At 40.9% G+C, this 27,828-nt stretch overlaps 1 protein-coding gene across 4 annotated transcripts in view; it reads right to left on the bottom strand.

The window, feature by feature from the left end:
- nbas (NBAS subunit of NRZ tethering complex) overlaps positions 1 to 27,828 on the bottom strand; it is a 175,070-nt gene that overhangs the window by 137,552 nt on the left and 9,690 nt on the right. For all 4 annotated transcript variants that reach the window (XM_005914315.3, XM_042226834.1, XM_005914316.3 and 1 more), the window contains exons 7-19: positions 23,459 to 23,592; positions 21,962 to 22,095; positions 19,633 to 19,731; positions 17,180 to 17,318; positions 17,023 to 17,088; positions 16,792 to 16,920; positions 16,323 to 16,386; positions 15,559 to 15,752; positions 13,801 to 14,076; positions 8,749 to 8,874; positions 7,977 to 8,128; positions 7,738 to 7,875; positions 1,633 to 1,711 (exon numbers count right to left, since the gene is read on the bottom strand). In XM_005914315.3, the coding sequence (XP_005914377.1) occupies positions 1,633 to 1,711; positions 7,738 to 7,875; positions 7,977 to 8,128; positions 8,749 to 8,874; positions 13,801 to 14,076; positions 15,559 to 15,752; positions 16,323 to 16,386; positions 16,792 to 16,920; positions 17,023 to 17,088; positions 17,180 to 17,318; positions 19,633 to 19,731; positions 21,962 to 22,095; positions 23,459 to 23,592 (1,730 nt within the window). The remainder of the gene's footprint in view (positions 1 to 1,632; positions 1,712 to 7,737; positions 7,876 to 7,976; positions 8,129 to 8,748; positions 8,875 to 13,800; positions 14,077 to 15,558; positions 15,753 to 16,322; positions 16,387 to 16,791; positions 16,921 to 17,022; positions 17,089 to 17,179; positions 17,319 to 19,632; positions 19,732 to 21,961; positions 22,096 to 23,458; positions 23,593 to 27,828) is intronic.

A 27,828-nucleotide genomic window follows, 5' to 3' on the forward strand; every position in this document is an offset into this window, starting at 1 on the left:
CTTACAGTTCATGAAAAGAAATTTGTGAGTCAGAGGGTTATCTTTCCAGAATAAATGTTATGAATGGAAAGGAATTCAGAGTAAAGATGCGAGGGAAAGTGCAAGTAGAAGATGTGACTGCCAATGAAGGCACTAAAGCAAAGCCAACAGAGATGCTATTTAATTTTTGTGGCTTACAGCTGTCTTGTCCTTTTAGTTGGAGTCATCTAAGTGCGTGTGTGTGTGTATGTGTGTGTGTGAGCATATGTCAGGATGGACCATTTGTTGTCCTGGAAAGAGGGATTTATGTGTATTTGTGGTTATAAAATCTCTGTAGTATCCATTATGCCAGAGCATGTGTGTGTGTCTGTCTTTGTGCAGAAGAGTGTGTGAGCCGTGTGTGTGTGTCTGATGGATAGCTTTTGAATGGGGTCCTATGCAGACAGAGCCAGCCCAAGTCTGGATGATAAAAACGCTAATATCATATTCATAGACAGCCAGAGAAAATGCATCGGGGCAAAAGGAATCTGACGAGTACTGCAGTTACCATGACAATGTCCGAATGAAGAGAGAAACGTCATTCTGTCTGAGTCGAATATCTAGCAGGATAAAATCTCATCTCTCCTGTATGGGAGCGAGTAGGGTCCTGTTCATCCGTGATAAGGGTCTGCATGTTAACATTACTCACTGTGAATCTGAAATCCACAGTTTTAAGTAGTTGCAAGTGTCTGCTTTAAGCACGTATCTATCCATCTGTAGCGCTGAAGCAGTGATATTGGATTCCTATTAGTAGTGAAGTTAAAATAATACTTCTCAGTGTCAGTGCTAGCTTTTTACCAGATCATGTATAAATTCTTCACATACTTAAAATGTCTTTCATGGACATAATTTCAATTTAAAAAAAATGGAGGTTCAGTATAAATATTCATAGATGGCAGATGAGAAAAGCCTATTAGCGTTGAACAGACTGCTCATTAAAGTTGAACGCATTAGTTTGCCAGTAGGAAAACAACTATGAAATAAAGACTACAATGAAAACAAAGTTTTTTCTTCATTAATATTAGATTCATTAAATAAACTCTACTTTAATACAAATGTAATAATAATTAATGGTTCCTCAAATGCAATCTCTTTCCTCTGAAGTCTCTCCTGAGTTTAGTTATCAAAACCCGTTAAGTCACTGCTCGCAGTAGTTTTAAATATGATGGGAAAAAAAAAACAGACTTTTTTCAATTAATGTTTTTTTGCATCACATTTAAATATTCTAGGAAGATGATATTGCGTTGTTGATCCGCAGAGCCTCAATTTACTTAATTTCTTCATTACATGTAAATAAAATTAAAAGTGTTGGGGCTGAATATTGGAAATTCAATTAATGAGTTTCTTGTTCGGGAGAATATTATGCCCCAGCTAAACAACAGAATATTAAGCAACAGTTGAATAAGTTCACTGGGTCCAGCTCTCCCAAAAGGAATATTTACTGAGATTCTCTTTAGTCTTCAAACATGCATCAAGTTAATTACTCGACAGGCTGAAAAAGTAAACAGCAAAAGATTTGATAAGGATAACTGTGGTTAGTTGCAATCCTAATGAAATCCATTTACATGGGAAAATGTGGAGAGTTCATTAAGTCAAAGGGCTGATTGCTGTTACCTCGTACGTGGCGAGCCGGTCCAGGTAGGAGAGAAGCTTCAGTCTGCTCCGACACAGTTCCTTCTGCTCCAGAGTCAGCCTAAGCATGCAATCATATTTAAACACGCAAATCAGCACCATACCAGCACAAACAATTTAACACAATTGACATGAGACCTCCAACACAATGACTTTGACTACAGAAATTAACTGCAATCAAATCAAACGCCAAGCTCAGTCTGTCGTCTGCACTAACTCACACCCTAGCTTTAAATTAACTGTAAATTGACCTTACACAGTAAGCCCACGGGGACCTATATAATAAGGCTGGGGACTGGTGACTACAATACCATACCATGCCCTGTAAACCTAATCATTTTCCAACAGCAACAAATCAACTCCTTATGACCACAAGAGCCACTCATTCAGGTGTTATGTATAGGATGCAAGCCGTCAATGAGGTGAGCGATTGCCCAGTGAGAACCAAATCCATTTTCAATGTCATTTAATCACAACCATAAATAAAGAGGATGGCCACAAACACCAAGGCACTGTGCTATATAGGCTCTACCTAAAACTCAATCACTCAAGGTACAACCAAAAGAAAGAGAGTGCAAGGCTGAAAAAGGCTAGGAGTGGTCAGATGCACCCCCTCGGTTCACACATAAGGTAAAATAAAACATTTTTTAACCACATGCTCACACACCCTCCAAGTTCAATTCACAAAGAAACAATCCAACCAGGTGAAGCAGGGTGCAACCCCTCTTATAAACTTGACCTGGATCAACTGCGATGTGACCACAGGGGAGTTGACCTCTCCACTGCTGTCTTAATCCCAAATCCCTCATTACAGAGTGTGCTATCGGGTCTTATCGGGGTCCTCTACACAGACTAACAGAGATTAACACTGGCTCAACACACACTCTGGCACATCAAAGAGCGCCGGCTTAGTGCTAGTACTAGTGGTAATTACTGCCGTGCTTCGTTTCTTCAGAGCAAAGTAAGAAAAGTGGAGATGGAGGAAGGAGAGTGGTGGCAAGCGAGGGAAGGAGGAGAGATGAGATGTTAGAAAGCAATTTTAGCCATCTGCTCTCCTGAGGTTTTGAATGATGGCTTAATGATAAGTTCCAAGAAAGGCTCTGAAATCTAAAAGGAGGTGACAGGATATCTCTGTAACTTCATTTGGTTGAGAGGAGTTCTGACTAAGCTCTTCTATTACTCTGACATAGTTTATTAAATGACATGCAATAATACAGAATGTGTCAAAATGTACTGTTAGCCATGCTATAAGTGATATAGTATGTTCTAAAGATATTACTGACCCTGTGGGCATCTTTGTTTTCTTTATTGAGCAGGTAGATATTATTTAAAGTAAAATGTCTCGGTAGCTACTTGATATCTTTTGGATCTCTTATCGTTTAACCTTTTCTATATACACAACATATATGCAACACTACTGAGACACTGGCACTCCAACAGGTCTCTGCTCATCTTTGAATAGTATTTAACCAATGTTATGCCAAAAATAAAAAAAAACATGTCAAAGGATTAGACATCCACAGCCCATAAACCGTAAGGGAACTATCATGAAAACATTCGTAACAACAAATCTAATGAAACACTTAAATCACCTTCACCCAGATGAATACGCCCAGTTTGAAGATGTTAATAAAAGGAAAATTGGCTAAAGCTAATGTTATCCAAAGCTCAGAGCCAGCCACAAGACAGCAGCCTGAATTGAGCCTCTGTGAACAGTAAAAAAGACTGAAGCAATTACAAGAGCAATTATGGCGACAAATCAAAAAGAGAAATTGGTCAATGCCCTGCTGCTGACATTGAACCTTTTCTAGAATGTTTAGAACAGGTGACATCCTAAATTTGCTGGGAAATGATGCAAGTACATTTGTTTTTTCTTATACAAATCTGTTGCACCTGCTTTTTGTTTGGTGAGGTAAAGTATATCAGGTAAAGGTGGATATGAGGAGCAGAACACTTTCTTTTCAGAGTTGTTTAAGAGATAGAAGATCATCCAAGTTACTGCAGTTTGGGGGGCATTGTAAAATGATTAATTTATTTCATTATGAAAATATGATTTTTAAAAAATGATCAAATGCTGAAAAGTGATTAACTGGAAATGGAAGTAATATAAAATGAATATCAATCACCCTCGGTCTGGAGCTCCATGCAAGCCCAAGATGATGAGAAAGGTGGCGGATCAACCCAAAACTATACTGGTGGAGTTTGTTAATGACCTGAAGGCAGCCGGGACCACAGTCCAATGTACTGAAATACTGCAGCACCCACAAGGTCCCCCTGGCTCTTCTTAAGTTCGCCAGTGAACATCTAAATGATTCAGAGAAAGCTTGGGAGAAGGTGCTGTGGTCAGATGGAATAAGGAATAAGCTCCACCCACCATGTTTGGAGGATGAGAAATGATGAGTGAGACCCAAAAAACACGGCCACAGTCAAGCACGGAGTAGGAAACATGCTGCACATGCATGTATAGAAATAACTCCATAGTGCTGGTAGCAGCTTTAAGAAGCTGTAAGCATGCCGATGTCAGTACTGTAAAACGGCATCTATACAGACTTTATGTATATATCTTTTAATAAAATGTATAATTTTATAAATAATAATATTAATAATAATAACAATAATAAATACAGAATATAATTTCCAGTTTAAGACTGGTCATTGATAAAAAAAATAAAAATTTTAAGCAACACCATTGTGCTAGAGCAGTATTGCAGAAACAGCCACCAATATGGCTTAGACATGGCTGAATGTTTGATTCAGGTCGACATCTCTTGCTTTTAAATTGCTAATCTTACAGCTGAATTCCACTGAGATACAGCATAAACAGTGTGTGCTGTAATACACTGTTATACATACAAATGGACCCACCTGGCTATACACTAAAAAGGCAGCACAGTGCACAAGTCTTTATAAAGGTTTTTATGTGTTTTTAACAGATTGCCCTTATAATAAATAGCTCTTAAATAAAAAATAATAATAACTGCGGTAAACTAAGGTAAAGAGACTAACTGCTTCAAGATCTATGTGCACACATATATTTAATACATCTAGATGCTACAATAAAGGCATAAACAGCCTTCCACACAGACACAAGCACAGTCCAAAGCTGGAACAAATGAGAAAATTAGACTTCTGACTGAGGTCTGACTCTGACCTGATAAGAACATAAACACCTTGCAGCAGACAATACTCTCTTCACACAATTTCCTCCCCCCTCTCTCTCTCTCTCTCTCAAACACACACACACACACACACACACACACACACACACACACACACACACACACACACACACACACACACACACACACAGATACAACTGCAGTATTGCCTATCTTGTTGTATGAGTAAAGTGTGAGTAGCCGTTATAATGGCCCTTGGCAGACACTACATTTCAGGATAACTGAATGCATTTTGGCAAATGCAACACACTGCCAACAAGAGACAGCTAATAATAACAAAAGGGGCTGGAGAAATATATCAATATCCATCGTTTCATTTGGTTTTTAGGAAAAAAACAAAACTGTGAGTACTGAGAGACAAACAAATTACAAAATTGAGAGCTTCACTTTCACACTCAGTTTTCTCTTCACCACAACAGAGCAGTACAAAATCTGCATCACTGTCGATGGCACACCAATCCATCATTCAATTTCCCCTCTCCACTCTTCTCTTTATGAACAAAGCCCCAAGACTCCTCCACTTGAGACAGCAAGACGCAACGCAAAGTGAGCCAAGAACCATGGTGCCCTATTTGGAGGTGCTAATTCTATTCCAGCCACTGTATACTCAGTCCAATGGCTTGTTAATCCCAGAGAACCACATTGTCTTTAAAAGCGCAAACACGAACCTGACACCACCTGACACGCCCATGTCTTGGATACTGCAAAATATAAAGAGGTCCATAAAAGTTATGTACAGAGGTAGTGCCAAAGGGAAGCCCTGGTGGATTTCAACATCCACTGGTAACGAGTTGTATTTATTTTCACTCCAAATCCACAAACCAAATGTAGATTTGTTGGGCAAAGCCCACATACACTTGTATATGCAGTTTCAAGACAAAGTGCTGTTCCAGTGTTTCATGACTATGATGAAATTGTTTTTGTCCACATTGTCAAGTGACGATAAGCCAAGAAGATCCTTGAGATGTTTTTTGTTTCTTTTCTAGATGTTCCTGACCCCCAAGAGTTTAGAAACTAATGTTATACAGGACAGCAAAGGGCAGTTGAGAGCGTTTGAGTCTGATTATTGAAAAAGTCATTCCTGAATAAGAATTCTACATAGTCATCAATAACATTGACAAAGAAAAGTCATTTTTTCCTCTTTAAAAGTGATGACATTTTAATTTATTTTATTGACGCAAGGCAGAAAAAATCTTTGTTGATTATGTCTTTCAAGCACACACACACACACACACACAGCAGGATTAAAGATGCACTCTGAGTCACATTTACTAGTTAAATACAGTCCTTATCTACACATGCGTGTCACCCACACAAAATACGCACAGACGCAGTACTACTGTGAAGCAGCTGTGATCGATACTTAGCCATTTCTGTAATGGTGGTGTAGTTAAAAAGAAATTAAGAGAATTATTATCTGTCTCAGGCCTCGGCCGCAGGCCTCAAGGCAACATGGGTAGATGCATTAGTGGGGGAACCCGAATGTGTTCACACACTCACACAAAAACACATTCTGGGGGCACGTGTGTGAGCTGCCTGGCAGACATTCTGCATCAAAGACAGATAAAGGAGAAAAACTGGTATATTTAAATAAGTTTATTCACCGAAGATTTAATGTAATGTTTTTTTTTAATGTTTGTACATTATCGATTTTTTTTTACTACCTCTTCTGTCCTCTTTCTTATCCTCCATCTTTTCTTTAGCTGCAGTGGAGTGCAGTTCTCCAATAAAGCACAACAGTTTTATTACACAGTAAGATATAGATGACCAAATGGCCAAAGGGAGGGAAAAAAATGAACAGCGACGTGAAGGGCAGCTATTACAAAGGATTAACATTACGACGTTTGTGCTCTTCCTCATTTAAAAGCCGTCAGGAGGCTCAGTGCTTACTGTACGAACAAAAGAAAAAGCCCGATCCAGCTGCAGAAGATTCAAATGTGCGCCTGCACAAAGCCTGCTTGCAAAAACATAGAACGGATATGAATTTAAATGTGCATCAAGCGCTTTAACCCAGCGCATCCTTTTTGTGGCTGGTCACTTCAGTAGTTGTGTGTAATTCGGCTTAAGAGTGTTTCTTGATACCTGGATGAGTGAATTTGTTTGCATGTGTGTTATGAGAGGTGATTAGTGATCACTAAAGGCTTTTTCATTAGTCTATCCCTGGGCACTTGAAAACAAAAGCATAAATTACCTCCAGCAGATTACCCACTAATCTCTACCAGTGCTTTTTCTCTGTCTCGCTCTCTCACTCTCTCTTTTCCTCAAACTCATTAACATCCCTGCCTTTATGATCCCCTCTCTGGTGTGAAACCCAGTCAAACAATCAGTGATAAATTTGGCAGCACTCTAACCCATTCATCCTCCTCCCAGTTTCCTGGTCTACACCTTAAATACTGAAATCACAATTTCTCAATTTTTCCCCACAAGCATTTGGAGTACAGTTAATATTTTAGCTGATACAGGTAATAACAATGACTTAATTTAATCTTTAGAAACAGTAAGTAACAACCTGCCAACAAGGTGACTCACACAGGTCAGCATCAGGTTCCTCTCTAGAGAAATGAGTCCACCCACCCAGCAAATGCTTCTAAGAACAAAGCTGGTGTTTTAGCTCCTTGTCTTCAAAGATCAGTAGAAAAATAATCTCAAAAACTCCCAATGGTTTAGTCAAAAAACAGTATCACACTATAAAATAAAAAGATTGTAATTAGCTTTAGTAACTAAGATACAAAAACAAGAGACGTGCTTGCCAGCTCGACTCTAAACTACCAGTTTAGCTGGAGGTTTAAATGAACCCTCTCTTACATTCTGTTTATTCGGAAAACTGCCAGCATTTCTGGTCTGCCCTGACAATTATGTGTCCATCTGCTGTTTGATTAAACAAGCGGCAGTCTGACTGGCTGTGTACCTGCTGAAGTCAACTTTGGCCAGCAGCTCTCGTCTCTTCTTGTTCTCCCTCTCCTTCTTCATCTCCAGCTCCTGCTCATCTGAAAGGATGTCTTCATAAGGGAGGTCATCGAGGTCGACGTCGCCTGGCATGATGAACCTGGGAGACGGCAAAGAAATGACAGAAAAAAGAAGCGCGGATAAACAAAATGAGACAAGCAGAGTAAGTCTATGGTGAGTGAAGAGAAGAGGTTTTTATACCTGCCCCCATCTTCCCCTTTTCCTATGGCTATCAGGGCTTCAAGGTCGGTTCCCTTCAGGCCATACTGCAGCAGCTCTTTAGCTGCATCAACATTCTCTGGGACGCGCTCCACACACTCATGCAGCACCCATGAGCGCTTGCGGATCTTGCTCTAGGTGGGATGCAGGAAACAGAAGAAGATGGAGTGAGTTCAGAAGAAATGATGGGATAAAATACGATACAGAAATAGGATGGGAGGGTGAAAAAATTTGCTATAAATTGGCAAAAATGATGCGTGAAATAGAGTATGGGGACTTGTGCTGCACTGTGGGGCGATCGTGGCTCAAGAGTTGGGAGTTCGCCTTGTAATCGGAAGGTTGCCGGTTCGAGCCCCGGCTTGGACAGTCTCGGTCGTTGTGTCCTTGGGCAAGACACTTCACCCGTTGCCTACTGGTGGTGGTCAGAGGGCCCGGTGGTGCCTTTGTCAGTGCGCCCCAGGGTGGCTGTGGCTACAATGTAGCTTGCCATCACCAGTGTGTGAATGTGTGTGTGAATGGGTGGATGACTGGATGTGTAAAATGCTTTGGGTTCCTTGGGGACTAGTAAAGCGCTATATAAATACAGGCCATTTACCATTTAAGTGTGTGCCTCTCCCACGCATTCACATAAATGCACTGAATTTTTCCCCCCTTGCCAACCAACAAAATATACCGTGATTAACACCAGAAATTCTGATACAATCCTTCGTCTCTCCTCCTCACACGTATGTGTCTCCTTTGACTGATGTCTTACCAGATAATCTTGTATCGAGGCTATGCTGACGGTACTCTTCCGCCACTGTCTCTGGTAGACGAGGTCAGAGTCCAAACTGTATGCCTGGGCAAGAGACAGGGCTTCACCATACTCCTCATTGTCAATCTACGAGATAAACAAAAACACAATAAACATTATGAGCTCTTTAATTATGAATGTTTCTTCCAGACAGTGGAACAGACAGCACTAAAACAAATCCATATCATCAGGAAAGACAAGCATTTCAACAATGATTTAGTAGGGATGATGATGAGTGTTTGTGAAATAAAAGGAAATAATGAGAAGCTAGTCCTGGAATTGGCCAGGCAGCACCTCTGACTAAGAGGAACTATGTGTTTCTAATGTAAAATTTGAATAAAAGCACCCAAAAACAAAGATCAATTAGTTTCATTTTCTGCTATATTCAATCCTGATCCCAAGGGTATCGAAATGATTCATGCTGTGGGTTCCTAAATCAATGTAATTAAATAGAAAACATTAAAGTACCGTATATGTTTCTACAAAATACCACTGCAAAAAAAAAAGAAAGGGAAAAAAGATAGAGGGAGCATTGTCCACAGACATATTTTCCATTACACTGAAGGACAAGGATGTCAAGGTATTGAATAAATCTATGCCTACACCGCAGCCTTTTTGTATGCACACAGAATACCCAAAGACCGAATAGGAACAGCTGGAACATGCAGATTTCAATCAGTGTAGCAATGCGCAATGTGACACAGACTGAATTGGGTTTGCTAAAGAGGGAGAAGGAGAATGTCTGAAGGGAATTTCATGTCTGGGGATATCTGAAGAAAAAAAAAATCAAATAGCCTGAGTTAGAAAACATAAAGGAGAAATCAGAAGCTGTTTAAAATGACACAAAGCATCAGCACCATCTTTCAAAAAAAAATAAAATAAAAAGCCAAAATAGCTACACCACAATCACAACTGACCATCGGCACAGCGGATGCTTTAAAGTAGAGCCTGCCTGAGACAGGATTTTTAAAACTAATGCAGTATTTGGTGATCTAAATACTCCTTGATATTCAGATTTTTTTCCTTTCAGACTCCAAAAACATAAGCAGACCCTAACATTTGCTATGTGTCGTTACTTATTTTCAGTTTTACACTCACACACACTACCAGGCTGCTCAGATCACATGTTCATAACAGCCTCTGGTATTCTGCCCTCTGGTGGACAGACCTTGCAATGTCAACTCTCGTAGCATGGTTGAAGGGTGTTTCTCTTCCTTTTTACTCTCCCTTTTTAAAAATGTTATGTGTCATCCTTTACAATGTCACTGCCAATAGATTGTCGCACAGCTGATAATATGACCTTGCCAATAAATTCATCAGACATTAGCTTCTATTTTACAACACATGCTAGTAAGCATTTTAAAGTGAAGCTCTACCCTTATTTAGTTTTATTTAGCATGCTAAAGTATATTACTTACCATGCAGAGGCTAGCTAAAAATCATATTCAGATTATGATGATATTAATCTAAAGCAGTGAACAAGTCAGACAAACTGATTCTGTGGAGCATTTCTGCTTCCACATTAATACATTTTAACAGCACAATCACCTATTTTAACTGTAACGGTCTTATGAGTTTTTATGAAAATGGACACATGCTACTGTCCCTTTCTATTTATTGTTGATGTTGTCATTATTAATAATATTTTATTGGCCAGGAATAAATGTCAGCACATTGTAATAATAAAAGATTTTTTTTATCATATCAATGTCTCACAAAATCTTTCAGCCCAATATCAAAAGGATATTTTTTTGCAAGCCCACTCAATTTGTGCTTAAGTGCATATGTGGCAGAACACTGGCTGACAGACACACTGAGTATCCATCTCTTTTTCTGTGTAGGAGTACAAAGCAACACATTATCCAGACTGTGGTTCCTGGAGGGCAATAAGAACCCCACACAGTTAAACCTCACGTAGGAGGACATCAAAAATGTTTCCTTCTCTCTCTGGATTCAGCTAATAAAACTGTTAGCAGCTCTGCCAGTATTCTACTCATACAATCAGGGTTACGCCAACAAATGGATCATCAAACTCTTAAACACATGAACAGGCTGACTTGAGGAAATAACCTGGAATCACTTGTTCGAGTCTATTCACAGTCAATTGCAGCACAGACCTTGGCTGAGGTGAATCTCTGGGGAGAGATCGGGTCATTCTGGTTTCTGCGACTGAGTGAAAGCGTCTGCGTGTGTGTGTCTGTGTGTGCGTAGCTATTGAAATATCAAATTAAACTAAGCATATATAAGACAAGCGATAACTTGGAATTAAAACGCATGTAAAAAAATAAATAAATACCATATCCATGCACACATTAAACTCAATCATACACATATAATAAATATTCACATATTTATTATACACATATATTTATTATATGTGTATGATTGTGTATGATGATTACTTATAGAACTATATGTTGTACAAATTAAAACCAAACATGTAAAAAAAATCAAACAGGAGAGCAGAAGCAGCAGCTGGGATGTTGCTGCTAGTACCAAGTGTTACAAAGAGATAATAATGATGTATTACTTTGTAACTCTCCACTGTTAGGATTGATGGTGATGACTAATGGCATCTAATGATGATGACAATGATGAAGAAGGCAGTGGATGATGGGTCATAAAAATGACTGATGAACCGTGCTCAAACTTGCGCCGGTTGAGAGCCGATACCACTCTCACTGGGCTTTATGATAAAGCATGTTGTTGTCTTTGCTGCAATTTGTAGCAACTAGCACCAACAGCCATATTTCTAATGCAGCAATTAGCATTTCAGAGAATCCCCTGTCTGAAAAATAGCCTTAAAGCAGGCTGAACATCTTGCTTGGTTTTCATTTCTCTTCAACAGCACTTTGGAGCCGATCCAACAAAACAATAGCACTTCACTGAGCTGGCACAGGATTTATTTAGTCAGAAACCAATTTTGCAGATCAGCCCGTTACAATTCAGTCAATGGCCAAATGGATTCAGATGACGTTCTTCAGATGCTGCTAAATTAAGTAGCAAAAAGAAATGAAGAGCTTCATGCTAAATGTGATATCCAACATTGGAGGAAAAAAAAAAGATTAACTGGCACAGCACTGAGGCACATATGACTCAGTATCAGTGTTAATATGATAAAGGCCTTACATAAAGGACTGTGTAATTAGAAATGGAGTATATTTGACATGTTAAGTAGGTAATATTAATTTCTTTCCCAGTATGAATTTATAAAACCACACAAGGCAGAGAACTGCACATCAGCACTGGAATTGTTGTTTAGATTGCTGAGGCTTCAAATCCAACACATGAAGGCACCTCAGCATGAGCACTGACGACAGCTCTTCACAACCTAAACACGTAAGCATTTTGTTGCGTGTGCTGCAATGAATAAGTAAACAGTAAGAGAAATCTGACTCTGTACTTTCACCAAAACTGTGCGACCTCACTCTGAGAACTCTGTTTAACACAGCTGCAACAGGAAATGTCAAACTTTGCCTTGCGTGTCTACAAACAGCACCTATTCCCTGAATGTTTAAAAAAAAAAAAAAAAAATAGCAAGTTCAGCTTTAAAGATGGTTCCCTTGACAATACCAAAGTTATTTGCATTTACTGTCGATATGAACTGAGTTACCACCATCCTAATTCCTGGCCGAGCACACAGCTGATGCACCAAAGGCAGATCATGCTAGAGAGTTTTCAACAGAGACATCTGGACAGTTCGACAACTAAAACTTTCAGCAGCCCTAAATGAGTGGCAGCAGCCACCTGGGTCAGTCTGCACCGATGACTGCAACTCATGTGTGATGTGCCTCTTTGCAATAGTGGACTCGACTCAGCTGGTTGTCTACTGGTTATTTTCCTATATAAAAGCATGGTTGCCAAGCACCTATGTCATTTTGCAAGTAAATCACTGTTCTGCAGCAAGTACGTCACTATTTGTGGAGGAATTTCTGAATTTCTATTTGAAATCAACGAGGCTTTGACTGGATTCTGAATGCAAGTTGTAAATGTAGATGGCCACAGATTTGGGATTTTTGTGGATTTAGCAGAGTTAATCACCATATTATCACAAATATCATAACAATTCTTATGGTTAAATTATTAACTTTTTTTAATTTTTGAGGAAGTCCCAAAATGCCTTTACCAAAATAGAGCTGGCAGCCATACAGACCCACCACATGCAACAAATGCAAGTGAAACATAAAGTAAAATACACAATAAATGTCATGAAATCCATCCCTGCACATAAGTTTGTCTAAGTTTAGATATTTCTCTAAATATTCCTTGTCTGAGGTGCACAGTAAGAGAATGCAATCCACAGACCTGTCAAAACCAAGGCACACTGGAAAGCAACAGTTTAGAGAGGCGTAGGTGGCAACTACCAGAGCTGAGACATAAGCATGCATAGGCGAGCTGGAAATTGACCATATTTTTTATACGCATGATGTGCTGTAGTGAAAAGGAAAATCTGAAGTTGTAATCACGCATAGAGATGCATGGTAAACTGAATCAAAGATCCCTAATCTGCAGGAGGATTCATCGGCAACAGATCAGTCGGGGGATCATCAAAGCCAGGATTCACTGTTTAGTGATGAACATACAATAAATGGCTCCAGAAAATTGAATGGAAATTCATCTTTTTCAACAGGCTCCATCACAAGCTTTTCAGTGATAGCCATTTACTAGAGGGGCTGGATTTATTCTGCAGCCATACAAAGGTCTCATGATCCACCACTTTCACAATTCAAAGTGAAACATAAAATGTAACCATAGAGATTCAGGCTTCAGAGGAAGTCTTTGAAATTCAAGAGACAAACCCCACGTAACTTATATCTGATACCCACTTATTAAATTTAGCTCTCACCCTGCTGACTAAATAGCAGGGTATCCTCACTGTGGGGCACAATGAGAGCTTTTACCTGTTCAATAAAATTATTGCCTTTAGAGTGACACCCACAAACGTATTGCTTCCAAAGAGTTCGTTTTCTCATCAGACTGTGCATTTGTTTACAAGCCATGTTAGCCTCCTACCTTCCTCTGGTACAGTTCTTCCGGAGTGGTTGACCTCAGGCTGACCAGACGGTAGTTCTTAATAACTGTGCGAGGGCGTTTCCGTGGTGGAGCGAACCGTTCCATCTCTGTCACGTAATACAGGCCCTGCTTGATGTAGCCAAAGTAGCGGGCTTTGGCTGAGGACTCTTCGTCTGAATCAGATTCTCCACCATCATCTCCCTCCTCATCCTCGCTGGCTCCCCCACTGAGGCTGCTCTCCAGGCGCCCACGCTTCTGGGCCAGCTTCACCTCACACTGATAAACAAACACAAGACAAATTGAAATGAGGGTGGAAGCGCAAGACTTTGAATGACACTGCCAATACATAACTTAAAAGTGATCATAACGCCACAGTTGTCTTTTCACATAAAATACATCTGTTTCATTGGCCCAGATCATAAGATGAGGGCTGTGAAACAGAAGACGACGCATTTCCAAATGACTGAGCCGCAGATTTACAGTCTTTTGCCCAGAGTGACTTTCTGATGCTGCATATGGACACGTCGGTGCCAGCATTCAATGGCGGATGATAAATGAAGCACCCAGCACAGTTTACATCTAGCTGTGTTTAAGATGGTAAGGACACTTAATTTAACGCCCTCATGCTAGCTCAGCAGGCTGTCTGAACACAAAACAGCAGCAAGGTCAAGCTGCTCAATAGAAAAATCTAAATCCTAGCTGTCCAAAGTGATTTCTCTCACTTGTCTTAACCTGATCTGTAGGTCTGTGATTGCCTCAGTTGGGAGCCCATTTTAAAACTGCGCACTGTGGCAAATACTCCGATTTTGGAGCAATGCCCCTCTGGATTTTCACTCATAACAATGTGACACGTTTAGCACCTGTATAACAGCTGTGCGCAGCAATCATCATAAAACAGAAACAGGGAAAATACTCCACATCTGTGGAGACATACGCACAACCCCATGTTCAGGGCATTATCAATGCACACGCTGCTGTAAGATACAACAAGAGATGCCCATCCCCCGTCCCCACACACTCCGCACTGAGACAGGGTGATGAAACCTTTCCTCAGAGTTAGCAGCTAAAGAAATTGCTCGCTTTTTATTGTGCTCTACACAATCAGATTTCAAAAATTTTTTAAAAAAAAGCACACGACTTTAAGCAAAGAGCAGGGTGATGTGATATCATGGTCTTTGTCTGAAGATGAAGATGCAGGAAATCATTTTTCATCCCTTTACCACTACAGATACACAATTACACATTGTCACACACAATGACACTAGAAAACTGGAAATACCTGCAGGGATATAAGGATGTAGTTTTTTAGCAGAAAAAAAAAAAATGAATCACACACACAATCACCTCAGCTGTCAGAGGACCTGAGCACACACTTGTGTTAGCAGGTGTACCTTTTATTAAAAATGTGCAGTCACGCCCATTTTACACTTTTCTTTAATTTTAATGAAATAAGTGATGTCCTCATGACAAACATGTGGCCCATATAGTCTCTTTCATTGTTCCAGACCACTGCCTGTTCAGATAGGCTTCAGGCCTGTGCCACACTGAACTCAATAAGCAGTGTAGAAAACTGATAAAAGAGATGAAGAACTGTCCTCTATTCTCCCATGTGCCTTTTAAAGCCCTGAAGTCCAAAATCTATCATCTAACAACTGCAAAAGGATGCTTTCATGAGGCCTGCACCATTGTACAAACTCTGTTTGCTTAACCACGTGAACACCTCTATCTTTACATGTTTTTCTTCTTTCTTTTTTTTACCTCCAAGCTGAGGAAGCCCCCATCATGTGCAGCAGTGACTCGAGGTGAGGGCTCAAACCATTCACAGGATTTCCCCAGAAGGTTGCGCAATGTCCTGACAGAAGAGACGGTGACAGAGCCAGAGCAGCGGGCCAAAATCAGCACGTTGTCACTCCACCAGCTCACATCTACCAGCGGATAGAACTGCTCCTTATCTGCGACAGCGAGACATAAGGGTAGTGTTAAAGATGTGACTGTCTACCAGAGGAAGCTGACCTAAACAGAACAGAAAAGATGGTTCCCCTACTTGTAATAAAAGTTTGCCTGAGCGTGCGTTGTACAGCTTTTGTCATCAGTGGCCCCACTTTCTGGGATCACAGTGTTTCTGAATTACTTTCCTCCTCTAAGATATATTTACACATGTGGACATGTGACATCACTTGTCATGCTTGAGATGAAGTATCACACAGATTATTGCTTACAGAAGCTGTCACAGCTGTCATCACTACTGGCCCAAAACTGTCAGAGCTGCACAAACAGAACACACACACACGCACACACACACACACACACACACACACACGGGAAACTACACAAGCACAGAAACGCACCCATACACAGCCATGGGCAGCCTTTGCTATCCTTGGCACACACTATATGGTTGTATGTCTAATAACTGTATAATTCAGTGAATAAGGCACGTCAAAGATCATTAAATTGTATCCAGGCTGGACTGCTATGTCAGCAGCCAACTAGGCTGTCTTTCGCCCTTCGGGCCAAACTACCTTTTATTTTCTTCCTTCTCTCCAGCGATGTCTTCCACTCTGGGTTGATCTCCTCAAATCCTGGCTGCGGGGAGGAACGAAGGAATGAAGAAGGGAGGAAAAGAAGAAGAGAGAGCGATGGGAGAAGAAATTAATCGCATAACCCTGTTTACACTTTTAACACACACACAGACAGAAGCTGTGCCAGCAATGAAGCAGAACATGCTTACACGCCGCATAAATCCGCAAAGCATTCTGCAAATATAAGTTCTCCATTTGCCATGTCACTTTCTGCCTGACGGAAGCACACACACATTCACGCAATCTTTGCCACCACACACCTTGGCCAGAAAGAGATTACATTAATACAGTAAGCCAAGCATCTAATGTACAAAATATTCCCACGGCACACAAATGGAAGTGCACACAGGTTTACTCTACTTAAGCAAAATCATGGATGCTTTAAATCACAAGTAAGTCAGAGGCATACCTGCAGGTCCTGACTCCATGTTGCCCTCTGTTTAAGGGACGGGATGTCCCAGAGAGACAGACGACCAGAGAAGTGGATGACAGCCAGCAGGGTGCCGTCAGGGCTCAGGCTCATGCGAAACACACCGTCCTGACCAATGACGACACACACATCACGTTAAAGAGAATATTCACCAGCTTCCACAACTTGAGCTTAATTCTCCATCAGGCACACAGAGGAGGGCAGCCCTACCTTTTCGTCTCCTTGTCTGGAAAAGAGTCTAAAACTGGGAATCCTGAAGAAACCTCTTTTCTGATTCTAACACAAACAGAATATGTAATGTGTTACATACTGCATAAATATATCTATTTTTTTGCATAAACACGTGTGTGCATGTGTGACTTCTTGCCATGCTGACATCGTCCTCATAGCTGGTGACCTGCTTGTAGTGTGGTGAGCCAGAAAGAGCCCTCCAGGCTGTGATGCCACAGCAAGAGGCCTTGGATGCACTGTCATCGCCTGATTCACAGCCGCCTACAAGCAGCAATCTGAAAAACAGGAACACACACATTTGTGGATACCACCTTCGCAACTGTGCCCCAAAAGTTCAAATTAAACTGCATATCAAGGATTTAAAGTTAAAATTGTCCCTGTGAAGCTATCCTCAGCCTGGGTCAAAGCCAAGGGATCAGTGAAAATTCACAGTATAAAAGCACCATTTAGCAAACCGGGGGATATCAGTTTTATTTATCGGATAAAAGTCCGACTGGAATCAGTGGGTCAGTAGTTAAGACAAGCAGCACCACAGTGATAGAGGCTCTCTCTTTGCAGTGAGAAGAGCCCGATACAATCCTGATCAGGAACTCAGAGATAGGCGTGAATGGTGGACTGCTGTTCAGCTCAACACTGCCCCCTGGTGCACAGAAATAGACTGTTTTGCTGGAGCTGAGATCTCACAGATGAGTTTGCAAACTGGCAGATGAGAGATGAGATGAGATAGCCTTTATTTGTCAGTTGCAGGTCTTTTGCCCACAACCGAGATGACAGACCTTGCCGACCGTACATACAATACACAAACATCACATTGGGGAGACAGGTCAGGCTAGGTAGCGAGGAAAAAAACATCGAAATGTGTAACACAAAAGGATAATACAGGAATGCACAGATATCAACACACCATAGCACAATAAACACAGACAAGCAACATGGGAAAGTGTTCCAGTGTGTACATCTGATCTGGGACCGCTGCAATCTTTCGACTGCGCCTCCAGCTGACCCGATGTCCACATCAGAGGGGAGGTAAGCGTTGGAGGTGGCGTTGGATCCGGGGTAGGGAGGGTGATGCGTCAGTGAGTGCTTATCAGTATCAGTATATGTATGTGTGTGCGTGTCCATAGTTCAGCTGAGGACAGGACAGAGTGTGCAAAACCTCCAATATGATTTCCTTCTATACTCTGATTTCTTGTTTCATGAAAAAGGATTCAGCCAGACTCTTGTCCCTCTAATGCACATTCTCTGATACTACTCACTCAAAGGTGTGCATGCATTACAAAATAAATTATGCACCATTTTCATAATGACACTCAGTTTTTGAAATATTTTCTCTTTTACCCAGTTTATCACCTTTTTCTCCTTCTTCCCTTCCTTATCTATTATATTCTCTCTGATGCTAACCCAGTTCCCGCATGGGAATTATTAAAGTTTTATCGCATCTATCAATTGGCAAAACACTAGACAGTAGCTGCCAAAATCCATTAAGCTGCCAAACTAAATCTGGTTTGTGCAGAATGGGTGCCGTTGTGAGAACAGTAAGGTCACGGATATAAGCCAGACTTTTTAATTCTAGCCGTGTAAAAGGCCACATTTGCTCGGCTGCCACAGGAAATTCCTGCAGGTACTACATTAAAGTAATTGGTTAATTTATCCCTGAGCAACCCCTTGGACCTATTCCATAGAGCAGCGGTCTCCAACCTTTTTTGCGCCACGGACCGGTTTATGCCCGACAATATTTTCACGGACCGGCCTTTAAGGTGTCGCGGATAAATACAACAAAATAAAACTAGTACCGGTACCGAAAAAAAGAAGATTTATTCATAACACACATGAAAAGACCCAGGAAAACCGAGTTAACGATAAAAACGATAACAAAATAACGCTGAAAACCGATAAAAACCCTGAAAACCATACATTTCACACCTGAGCCTCAACTTTCGCGGCCCGGTACCAAACGACTCACGGACCGGTACCGCTCCGAGGCCCGGGGGTTGGGGACCGCTGCCATAGAGTAACATATTCTGCCTGTGCAGAATATACATATGAGTGTGTGTTTCTGTGCAAGAATGTTTTATTTATTGGACTTCCCAAGTGATAATCTATTTTATACATTCTATCGTATATCTTTCTGCAAAGCAACCTTTAGCAAAATAAAGGTTTGTTTAATGCAGCAAACACATCTAGCTCACTGATCAATATAATACATATTTAGGAGCATATTGACGACGGCCCAAGATATCAAATGATGAAAGGCTTTGAAATCATTCTGCATCGCATGGTCGGCAGTGGGTTTCAACATAAAAATTGATTCAAGGGATTTATGAGGATGTCTGTAGATGTCTGAATATAAAGCTATGAAAAACACTCTTGATGAAACACGGCTCTAATGGAAGTGGGCTTGAATGGCAGAGGCCACAAGAAGAATAAAATGTCTAAGGGTGTCAAGTCGAGGCTATGGGCAATAATTAGGGTGCCAATGATAAATTAAAAGCTCGAAGCTTTTCTTTTTTCTTTATCAAAATACTTATTATTTCAACTTTATTCAACAGGATATCTGGGCTGACGGGGTGTTGGCAGCATTTAACATACCGGTGGCCAGGGTGGTAAATAGATGAGGTGATCCCGTGGGAGTAATGGGAGGAAAAACTGAAGCTGTGGTTCTCCTGAAAGTTCTGATTGGTTCCCATGCTGAAACAGAGAGGGTGACACAGAGCGACAGAGATGATATTAAAATAGCAAGTTGCCTATAATTGAACTCTGGCACATAAACAATCAAAACACCAGTGTTCATGTGGAAAGTGTTAATGATGCGACAAAGCTGTTTTGAGGAAGATGACAGAGCAATTTCTCTCCCAGCTGCAATTAAAATGAGACATGGCAAAATAAATAATCAAATTTAAGTGGGCAATCTAAATTAGATTGGTGCTAGAGGGGATGACGTGCAATTTGTGTTTAGATATCTCGCTGGGGAAATGTTTCCTCTCAGTGTACATTGTATGGAGAGAAAGAGACTATGAAAGGTAGGAAGGGAAAGAAAGGGAGAACGAGGGAAATAGCCGAAGGATGTGCACAATTCCTAGACGTTGGCTTCCTCTACATATGCACGTCTTCGTACCACAGTAAAGCATGCATGTGAAGAGATACATGTATGCAAAAAAGCACAACTTGCATAAACCTAAACCTAACATAAACCCATGTCTGCATCTGAAATTTTGATGATTTCACTATTTAATAAGGGACTTGGTTTTTAATGTTGTCCCCATAAGGAAGACACGTCCCTATATTGTGATGATGAAAACAAATAAGGTCCCCACAACATCAGTAATACTTGAACCAATCACACACACACGCAGAAAAGAAATGCTGGCACAGTGTAAGAGGGTGAGAGAGGTGACTTATTGTCAAACCTCAGCTATAATTCTGAAATTCTAATTTAAACTGTTTGAGCGACAATATTGGAATGCAGTCATATGAAGAGGAAGAGTGAGTATAAGCTTAAAAACACTTTCAGAGGAAATCTGGTGCAAATGTCTCCCACATCTTAATTACCTCCCTTCTCTCCTTCTCTAGCTCTCTCTCACTCTCTCTCTCTCTCTCTCTCTCTCTCTCTCTCTCTCTCACACACACACACACACACACACACACACACACACACACACACACACACACACACACACACACACACACACACACACTCTCTAACATTGTGAAGGTCTCTGGCAAAGCAAAACAAGCCATATTTTCAGAGCTCTAATAGAAAAATAAATCAGCTTTTCCCTCGTCTTATTAGCAAACGCCGCTATGCACGCTCAAAGCCGTCTTATCAAGATTCAACACACATTAAAACTTTCACCCTATGTCTTGGAGAGCCAGCAAAATAACAAACAAGATCGGGGGGGGGACCCTGAAATAATGCAACATTGATAATGTTAAAAGGAAGGCGTGCACAGCTATTAGGAAAGCACATAGCTATTAGAATGTCATTAATCAAGTATTCAAAATGCCCATTTGCATGAGGAGTGGCAAGAAAAGGGAAATGGTATTAAAATGTTCAAGTATAGTATAGTATTAAGACACACCACAGAAGGCTTTAAAAAAAAAAGTGATAAGAATGAATAAATGCTAGAATGCATGCATTTAGATCATATAGTAACAAAGCAGAAAAGGTCTCCTCGTCTAAGAGAGTTGTTAGCTTGAAAAAATGCAATGAAATTAGATAGCAATAAACAATAAGCAGGCACTTGAAAGTGGAAATGCACCAACATCTCTAATTGGGAGGTGTTAATGATAACTGACAATTATCTGTTTGCTGTGAATGATCTTGATCACATCAATTTGCAATTATCATTCAGCACACTGTGTGGTTCTAAAGTGTAAAGCTGTGGCAGCGCAGTGAAGAAAAGGCTCATTTATGCAGGTTTATTGTGTTGTGACTGTTCAACAACAGACTCTCTAACTGACATATTGCACATATGGTTAATAAGCATCATCATCACTCTGAAACGGTGACCTGGCCTAATGCTAAATTACAGTGACACAAACACACAGAGAGGTTGGGAGCAAAAATGTAGAGGAAGAAATTGCCACTTAAGCCCTTAGTCCACCACATACTCCATATTACACATTCAGTAATATTCCTTTTTTTGTAACAAAATACAGTTATTGTCATGACTTACTGCTCAGTGATACATAGGAATGAAACACAGACAGTGAGAGGAATTAAAAAGTCAGACAAAGAGAGGAGTACATAAAAAGTGGTCATTGAAATTTAAGTGGTGAGAGCAGGTGAAGTGTAATGTGAAGAGTAAGTAATGAAAGGCCTTCTAATGGGTCAAAGGTGTTGTGCAAGTCATAAAATCAAAGTGTGACCCAGCCTAATGGAAAAAGGAAGTTTCAATCCAGCATTTTTGTGTCTCACCTGACTAGATAGCTTTTGAGGTTGCCACCATATGTGATCACGAGGAGCTCGGCTGACCACTGAGCACTAGCTGTATACTCCAGGAAGATCAGGCCTGCCACTGCACAACTGAAATCCCCGGGGAAGCTCGCCACCTGGATTTAAAAAGCAAGAAAACAAAGAAGAATCACTGACATGGTATCAAAAGACATCAAAATATGTAAAATTTGCTTAATTGTTAGTATTGATTTTTGTGCCCTCACAAATTTTTTCTTTTTACTTGTTTATTTTATTTTTTTTAAAAAACAACTAAAGTTACATCACACAAGCTGCATTTGCCAAAGGGAAAAAAAAACAGGCAAAAGATTAAAAAAGAAAGTAATGAAACAGGGAATGAAAAACAACAGAAGCAGAAGACAGACAAAAGCTGAGTGTCGTGGGGGAAAAAGGGAAGAAACTGTCATTTTTTCATACACGCGTACACTTTCTGTCAAATTGACTTTTTATCATCCCTTCCAGAAATAGCATTAAGTCGCCACTGTGTGAACTTAACAGTGACAAACAAGGGGAACAGTACAAAGTACAGAAGAGGGGGATGGGGGGGGTTCTGATGCAAGTGTGCAAGCACAAAGCAGAGATGCACTAAAGGAATGAGGATCACAGGCTTTGAAAGATGAGTGCGTGGCTAGGGAGAAGACGGGCGTCTGCGCTCGCCATCTTTGACAGGGCGGATAGAAAAATTGAAAGGAACGATGGACAGAAACAGAAGAATGATAATACGCAGCACACAGAGGGCATTAAACTGAGGGAGGAATAGCACATGGACTTGAAAGTGCAGGGAGAGGTACTAAGAGAGACACATGCAAGGATGACAGAGGAGAGAAATACAGGAGGTTCTGGGGGAGACAGAGAGAAGCTAGCATGAAAAATTAAAGAGGGAAGGTGATGAAGATGGGGGGGGGAGAAATGGGACACAATGGAGAAGAAGAAACAGAGAGTGAATTAGAAAGCAGAAGTGACGGTCAAAGAGAGCACAGAGTGTGTCTGACAAGGAGACATTTTCTTCAAAAGTGACAGACAGCTCAAAGTGCCCAGCAAAATGTGTGCTGCACTGAAACAGCACAGCTCAGCCCATCTCTGGAGGTAAGATTACGGGCCTGAATCCTCCTGCAGCCAGAAGTAGCACCAGATCTCCCGTAGCGTTCTATCAATTTGGCAGAATAAGAAACTATTTTCCAGAACTCAAAACTGATGCTTTCCTCCATATATCATACCACAAATGCATTCAGTTAAGATATAACATACTGTAGCCGAAGCAATCATCTGAGAAAATAGAAGAAACTATGGAGATGGGAATCATGGAATAACTCTGACTATGATACTTGCACGGTTGTGCTGATGGATCCTGAGCTAAGAGGGGGATCAAACTAAGAACAGGAAGGTGCTGGTTTTCACTTTGACTCACACACACAGCTTGAAACATTGACTTTTTTTTTTTCTTCTTAGAAGGACTGTTACCGGCGGAATGACGAAGAGTTCGCTGCCCATGAGGTCGAAAAGGCGCACGGTGCCGGTGCTGTCAGCGTAGGCCAGCAGAGTGCAGTCATAGCTCCACGCCACCCTTCGCCACTGGGGATTTGGGTCCTTCGGCACTGTAGCAGGTGATGAAACAGAACGTAAAACAGAAAGGAAGAACGACAAGACGTTCAAGGAACCAAAGATTACAAATTAAGTCAGATGAAAAACTCTGCGAATAATCCCTTGTGATCCGACGTGTGCTGATGATGAATATGGATGAGAGGAGTCAGATAAGGCTAATGCGACACATCAACACAATGTGTGCAAGGTCCGATCCAGATCATCTTGGAAGGTTACTCAAACGTAAAACCTCAGTAATTGTCTATCAAAGACATGCACACAGACTTTCACACAAACACACACACACGTATTGGGAGATGAGGATAAAGGTAGAGCCAGAGAGAAAGGTGGGGAGGAGAACGGAGACCATAAATTGAACTTTTATTGAAGTATAGACTACGCTTTAGCAATCTGCTGGCTCAGCTGTGCTGTGAGTGTAACCATATCGCTGTGATGAAGCACATCCGTGCCTGCTGGCATTTTCTCAAGGCTTCGCTGTCATCCTTCCCTCTGATAGAAGAGCCTGGGCAGTCTGACAGGCCTCTGATCCTGAGCCGGTTTTGAATACCTGATCGCCACATTAAACAGTATGGAGCGGTTGGGGGGTAAATGGGCGAAGACTTGTGCAAACATGAGCACAAACTCAGCAGAATAATCATTCAGGCATTAAACTAGATGCAAGTTTTAGCGCAGTCTCAGATTTTTGCAGTTGGAGAACAGTGTGAAACATAATATGATACCACGGGTGCTGTGTCTAAGCAATAAATTTCTAAAAAGGAAGTTATGTTTTTGTTGATATCACATAACAGCGCTATTGGCGTTTTCCTGTACTGAATTTCTTGGCTGCAGAGTGCTGCTGCAACCCCTGGTGGGCAATACTGCAAACTAATGGAGGCGTTGGATATTGTATGACTAGAATTTTAAATGAAGAACAAAGGGAAGAAGTGGGAGGCGAGACAGACAAAGAGAGAGAGAGAAAATGAGAGAAAGGGGGGCGCTGAGCGAAAAAGAGAGGGGGGAAACAATGAATCCGACACACTGAGAGACACAATAGCTCCCCAGATTTGAAGGCCTAAGTATCAGAGCGTACCTTAGGAAGGAAGTGCGCGATTTAACACACCTTTGAGACACTCAGCTTAGGAGCAGACAAGAACATGTAGCCGTTATGAAAACCATAAGTACCAAGTGCCTCCGCTACTCTTTTCTAGTTTTCTTTTACTCTTTTTGGCTCTATATTTCAATCTTTTTTCTTTCTTTCTTTCTTTCTTTTTTTTTTTTTTTTTATTTCCCTCTCACACTGCCTCTCTTGCCATCTTGTCTCCCATTATGAATTGTATACAGTATGTTGTTCTGCAGTTGAGAGGGCTCCATTTCCACATAGATGGCTTTTTTGGGGAGCTGGAAAATTGGATGCTACTGTCTATTTTTCTAGTGATGGCAGATGCTGAAGTTGAGGAGAATTGCACCCAATGACCCAACAGAAGCCTTCCATCTAAAGCCTTGCAGATGCATTTATCAGAACTCAACTCTTATGAATTATGCACGCAGGTGAGAGACAACTCCGCTGTAACAGAAGCAGGCAATGAGGACGAGTTGAAGAGGGGGTTGGGGACTGGACTGGCAGAGTGATACACAGGTGTGGACGCATTGAAACGAACACACAAAAACGACTGCACAAGAAAAAGAAAAGGCGGTAAAGCACACACCACACACACACACACACACTTATCCATTAAACGCAAATGCCATTAAAGGCAGGATCACAGTGAAATCCATTAGGACAAATCTCCGTGAAATGAAATGAAGTAAAAGAAAAATGGAGGGAAAAAAGCGATGAAATGAATTGAAAAAAAAGAGTAGGGAGGCTAAGGTTTACACAGGCCCAGGGGCTACTGTTATCCACACTTTGAACCATTAACGGCCCACAATGACAACTAGCCGGAACAGAACAAATATAGACACAATGCAGACTGAGAAGGTGCGGCAGAGATGACAAAAACAAAAATAAAAATAAAACAAACAAAAACTAATGAAAAAGAAAATATGGGCACAAAACTGGAATTCAAAACATGTTGTGATTTGTTTGCCATTTTAAACACAGCTATAGGTCCAAATAAATAAATAAATCACTGGCCATTTTGTTAGGTATACCTGTTGAACTGCTTGTTAACGTAAATATCTCATAAACCATAAATTACAAGGTAGCAACTAGGGCTGTGCGATATGACCAAAATCTCATATCCCGATATAAGAATTCTATCGTCTCGATAACGATATAAATCACAAAAATGTAACATTTTCTGTAAATTCTGTGAATTCGACTGCGCGTCGTGTACCTGGAGTCCAGTGTTTTAACTGATGCATGAAACGACACATTTTTAGACATAAGTTGTAACGGCCGCCGTTTTCTTTGTGAGTATTTATTACACGGCGTGCTGCGGGGAAAAGCTTGTTTTAAGTTTGAGTCTAAGGTTTATTTTTTAGCACCTGTCGGCTCTTTTTTTACTTCTCATCCGTAAATAATCTGCTCTTTCACGTGATTCAGTTTATTTTGAAAAGTCTCAACAGGATCTTGAGCTTTATTGTGAAAGGTTTATGTGGAACATAAACAAGCGGACACGCGATGCTGTTACCGTCGTTGTTGCTAACCAAAACGCATAAAAACAGGCGCTTGTCCATCAGTAGTGTGGTTATATTAAATATAAGAGAAAGAGAGAACTTTAAGAAATTAATATAGCCACTACAGTGACCATCAAAATGATGAAAAAATATTGCCGTAAACAGTTTATTTTGCGACACCACGAAACAAACGATAGCATAAAATGAAACGATAGACGTTTTTATATCGTCATCCGATATATATCGTTACATCGAACAGCCCTAGTAGCAAATGAATGCATTGAGGAACGTTAACATGGTAAAGAGACCTGCTGAAGTTTAAACCAAACATCAGAATGGGGAGGAAAGGCGATTTAAGTGACTCTGAATGTGGCTTAGTTGTTGGTGCCAGATTGGCTGGTCTTAGTATTTCACAAATTGCTTATCTACTTGAATTTTCCTGGATACATCCACATTGGAATGGTAGGGTCAGAAATTGACGTAAACAACGTGAAAGCATGGATCTATCTCACTTTATGTCAACAGTTCAGGCTGGTGGTGGTGATTCTTGGCACACTTTGGTCCCCCATCATTTAAATGCTGCAGCATATCCAAGCATTATTCCTGACCATCCCTTTATGACCACACTCTACTACTTCTGATGTCTGTTGTCACAAAGCTCAAATGCCCTCCACAGTCACCAGAGCTCATCCGAATAGAGCTCCTTTGGGATGAACACAACAGGTATGTGCAGCCCACCAATCTGCAGCAACTGTGTGATTGCTATCATGTCAATATGGACCAAAGTCTCTGAGGAATGTTTTCATGCACCTTGTTGTTCTGAAGGAAAAAGGGGTCCAACCAATTACCAGCAAGCTGTACCTAACAAAGTGAAAGAAGAGTGTATACACTCATGACCAATGCCTTCTTGTTTGTAATGCCTAGAAATATCAGAAACATAAAGGACAGCAAAGGGAATCTGGCAGCGACACTTCTCATATTTGAATTGACGCCAGTATTGTCAATTTATTGTTCAGACACTTTTAGAAGCCATAGTAACCATCCCATTATATTGCCTGTTATTCTAAACCCAGACCTGCCTGGATTTACCCCCTCCTGACAGCTTCTGTCAGAAAGAGAACCTGGTTTAAGACGAGGGTGTTTGATTGGCTTGAGCTCAATTCTACTGCAGTTGCAACAGGCACTGAAAGGTTTGTGATCAGCATGAGCAGTGGGAACAGCAGTGGGTTCCCAGGGGAAACATGCCAGCATTGCAGCAAATGTAGACTAAATCCATCTTTTATGTATGAAATTGAACTGCAAGCAGATGGGCTACAGCAGCCACTCCTTTCAGCTACAGACAGAAAACTGAGGCTGAATGCAACAAAGAGCTGAGGCAGTTCTGAAGGCAAAAAGCGGGTACTAGCAAGGTGGACCTGTTGAAGTGTTCGCTGAGTGGACCTACAGGTCTTATATATGTAAGCATTTTATAAGCCAAGTTCGATTTCACAGTCTTAAAGTGCACTCTCTTCACAGGGAGACTATATAGTGCCCTGTCCAAAATAGGAGAAGTAGATCATGAGTCTGGGCCAGGGATGGCTGAACTTTCAGAGTAAAATGCTTAGATATAGCGCCTTAAAATGTAGTATTAT

Source organism: Haplochromis burtoni, unplaced genomic scaffold, assembly GCF_018398535.1.
Source record: "Haplochromis burtoni strain Fernald_Lab_line unplaced genomic scaffold, NCSU_Asbu1 Contig_8, whole genome shotgun sequence".
Taxonomy (NCBI): Eukaryota; Metazoa; Chordata; class Actinopteri; order Cichliformes; family Cichlidae; genus Haplochromis; species Haplochromis burtoni.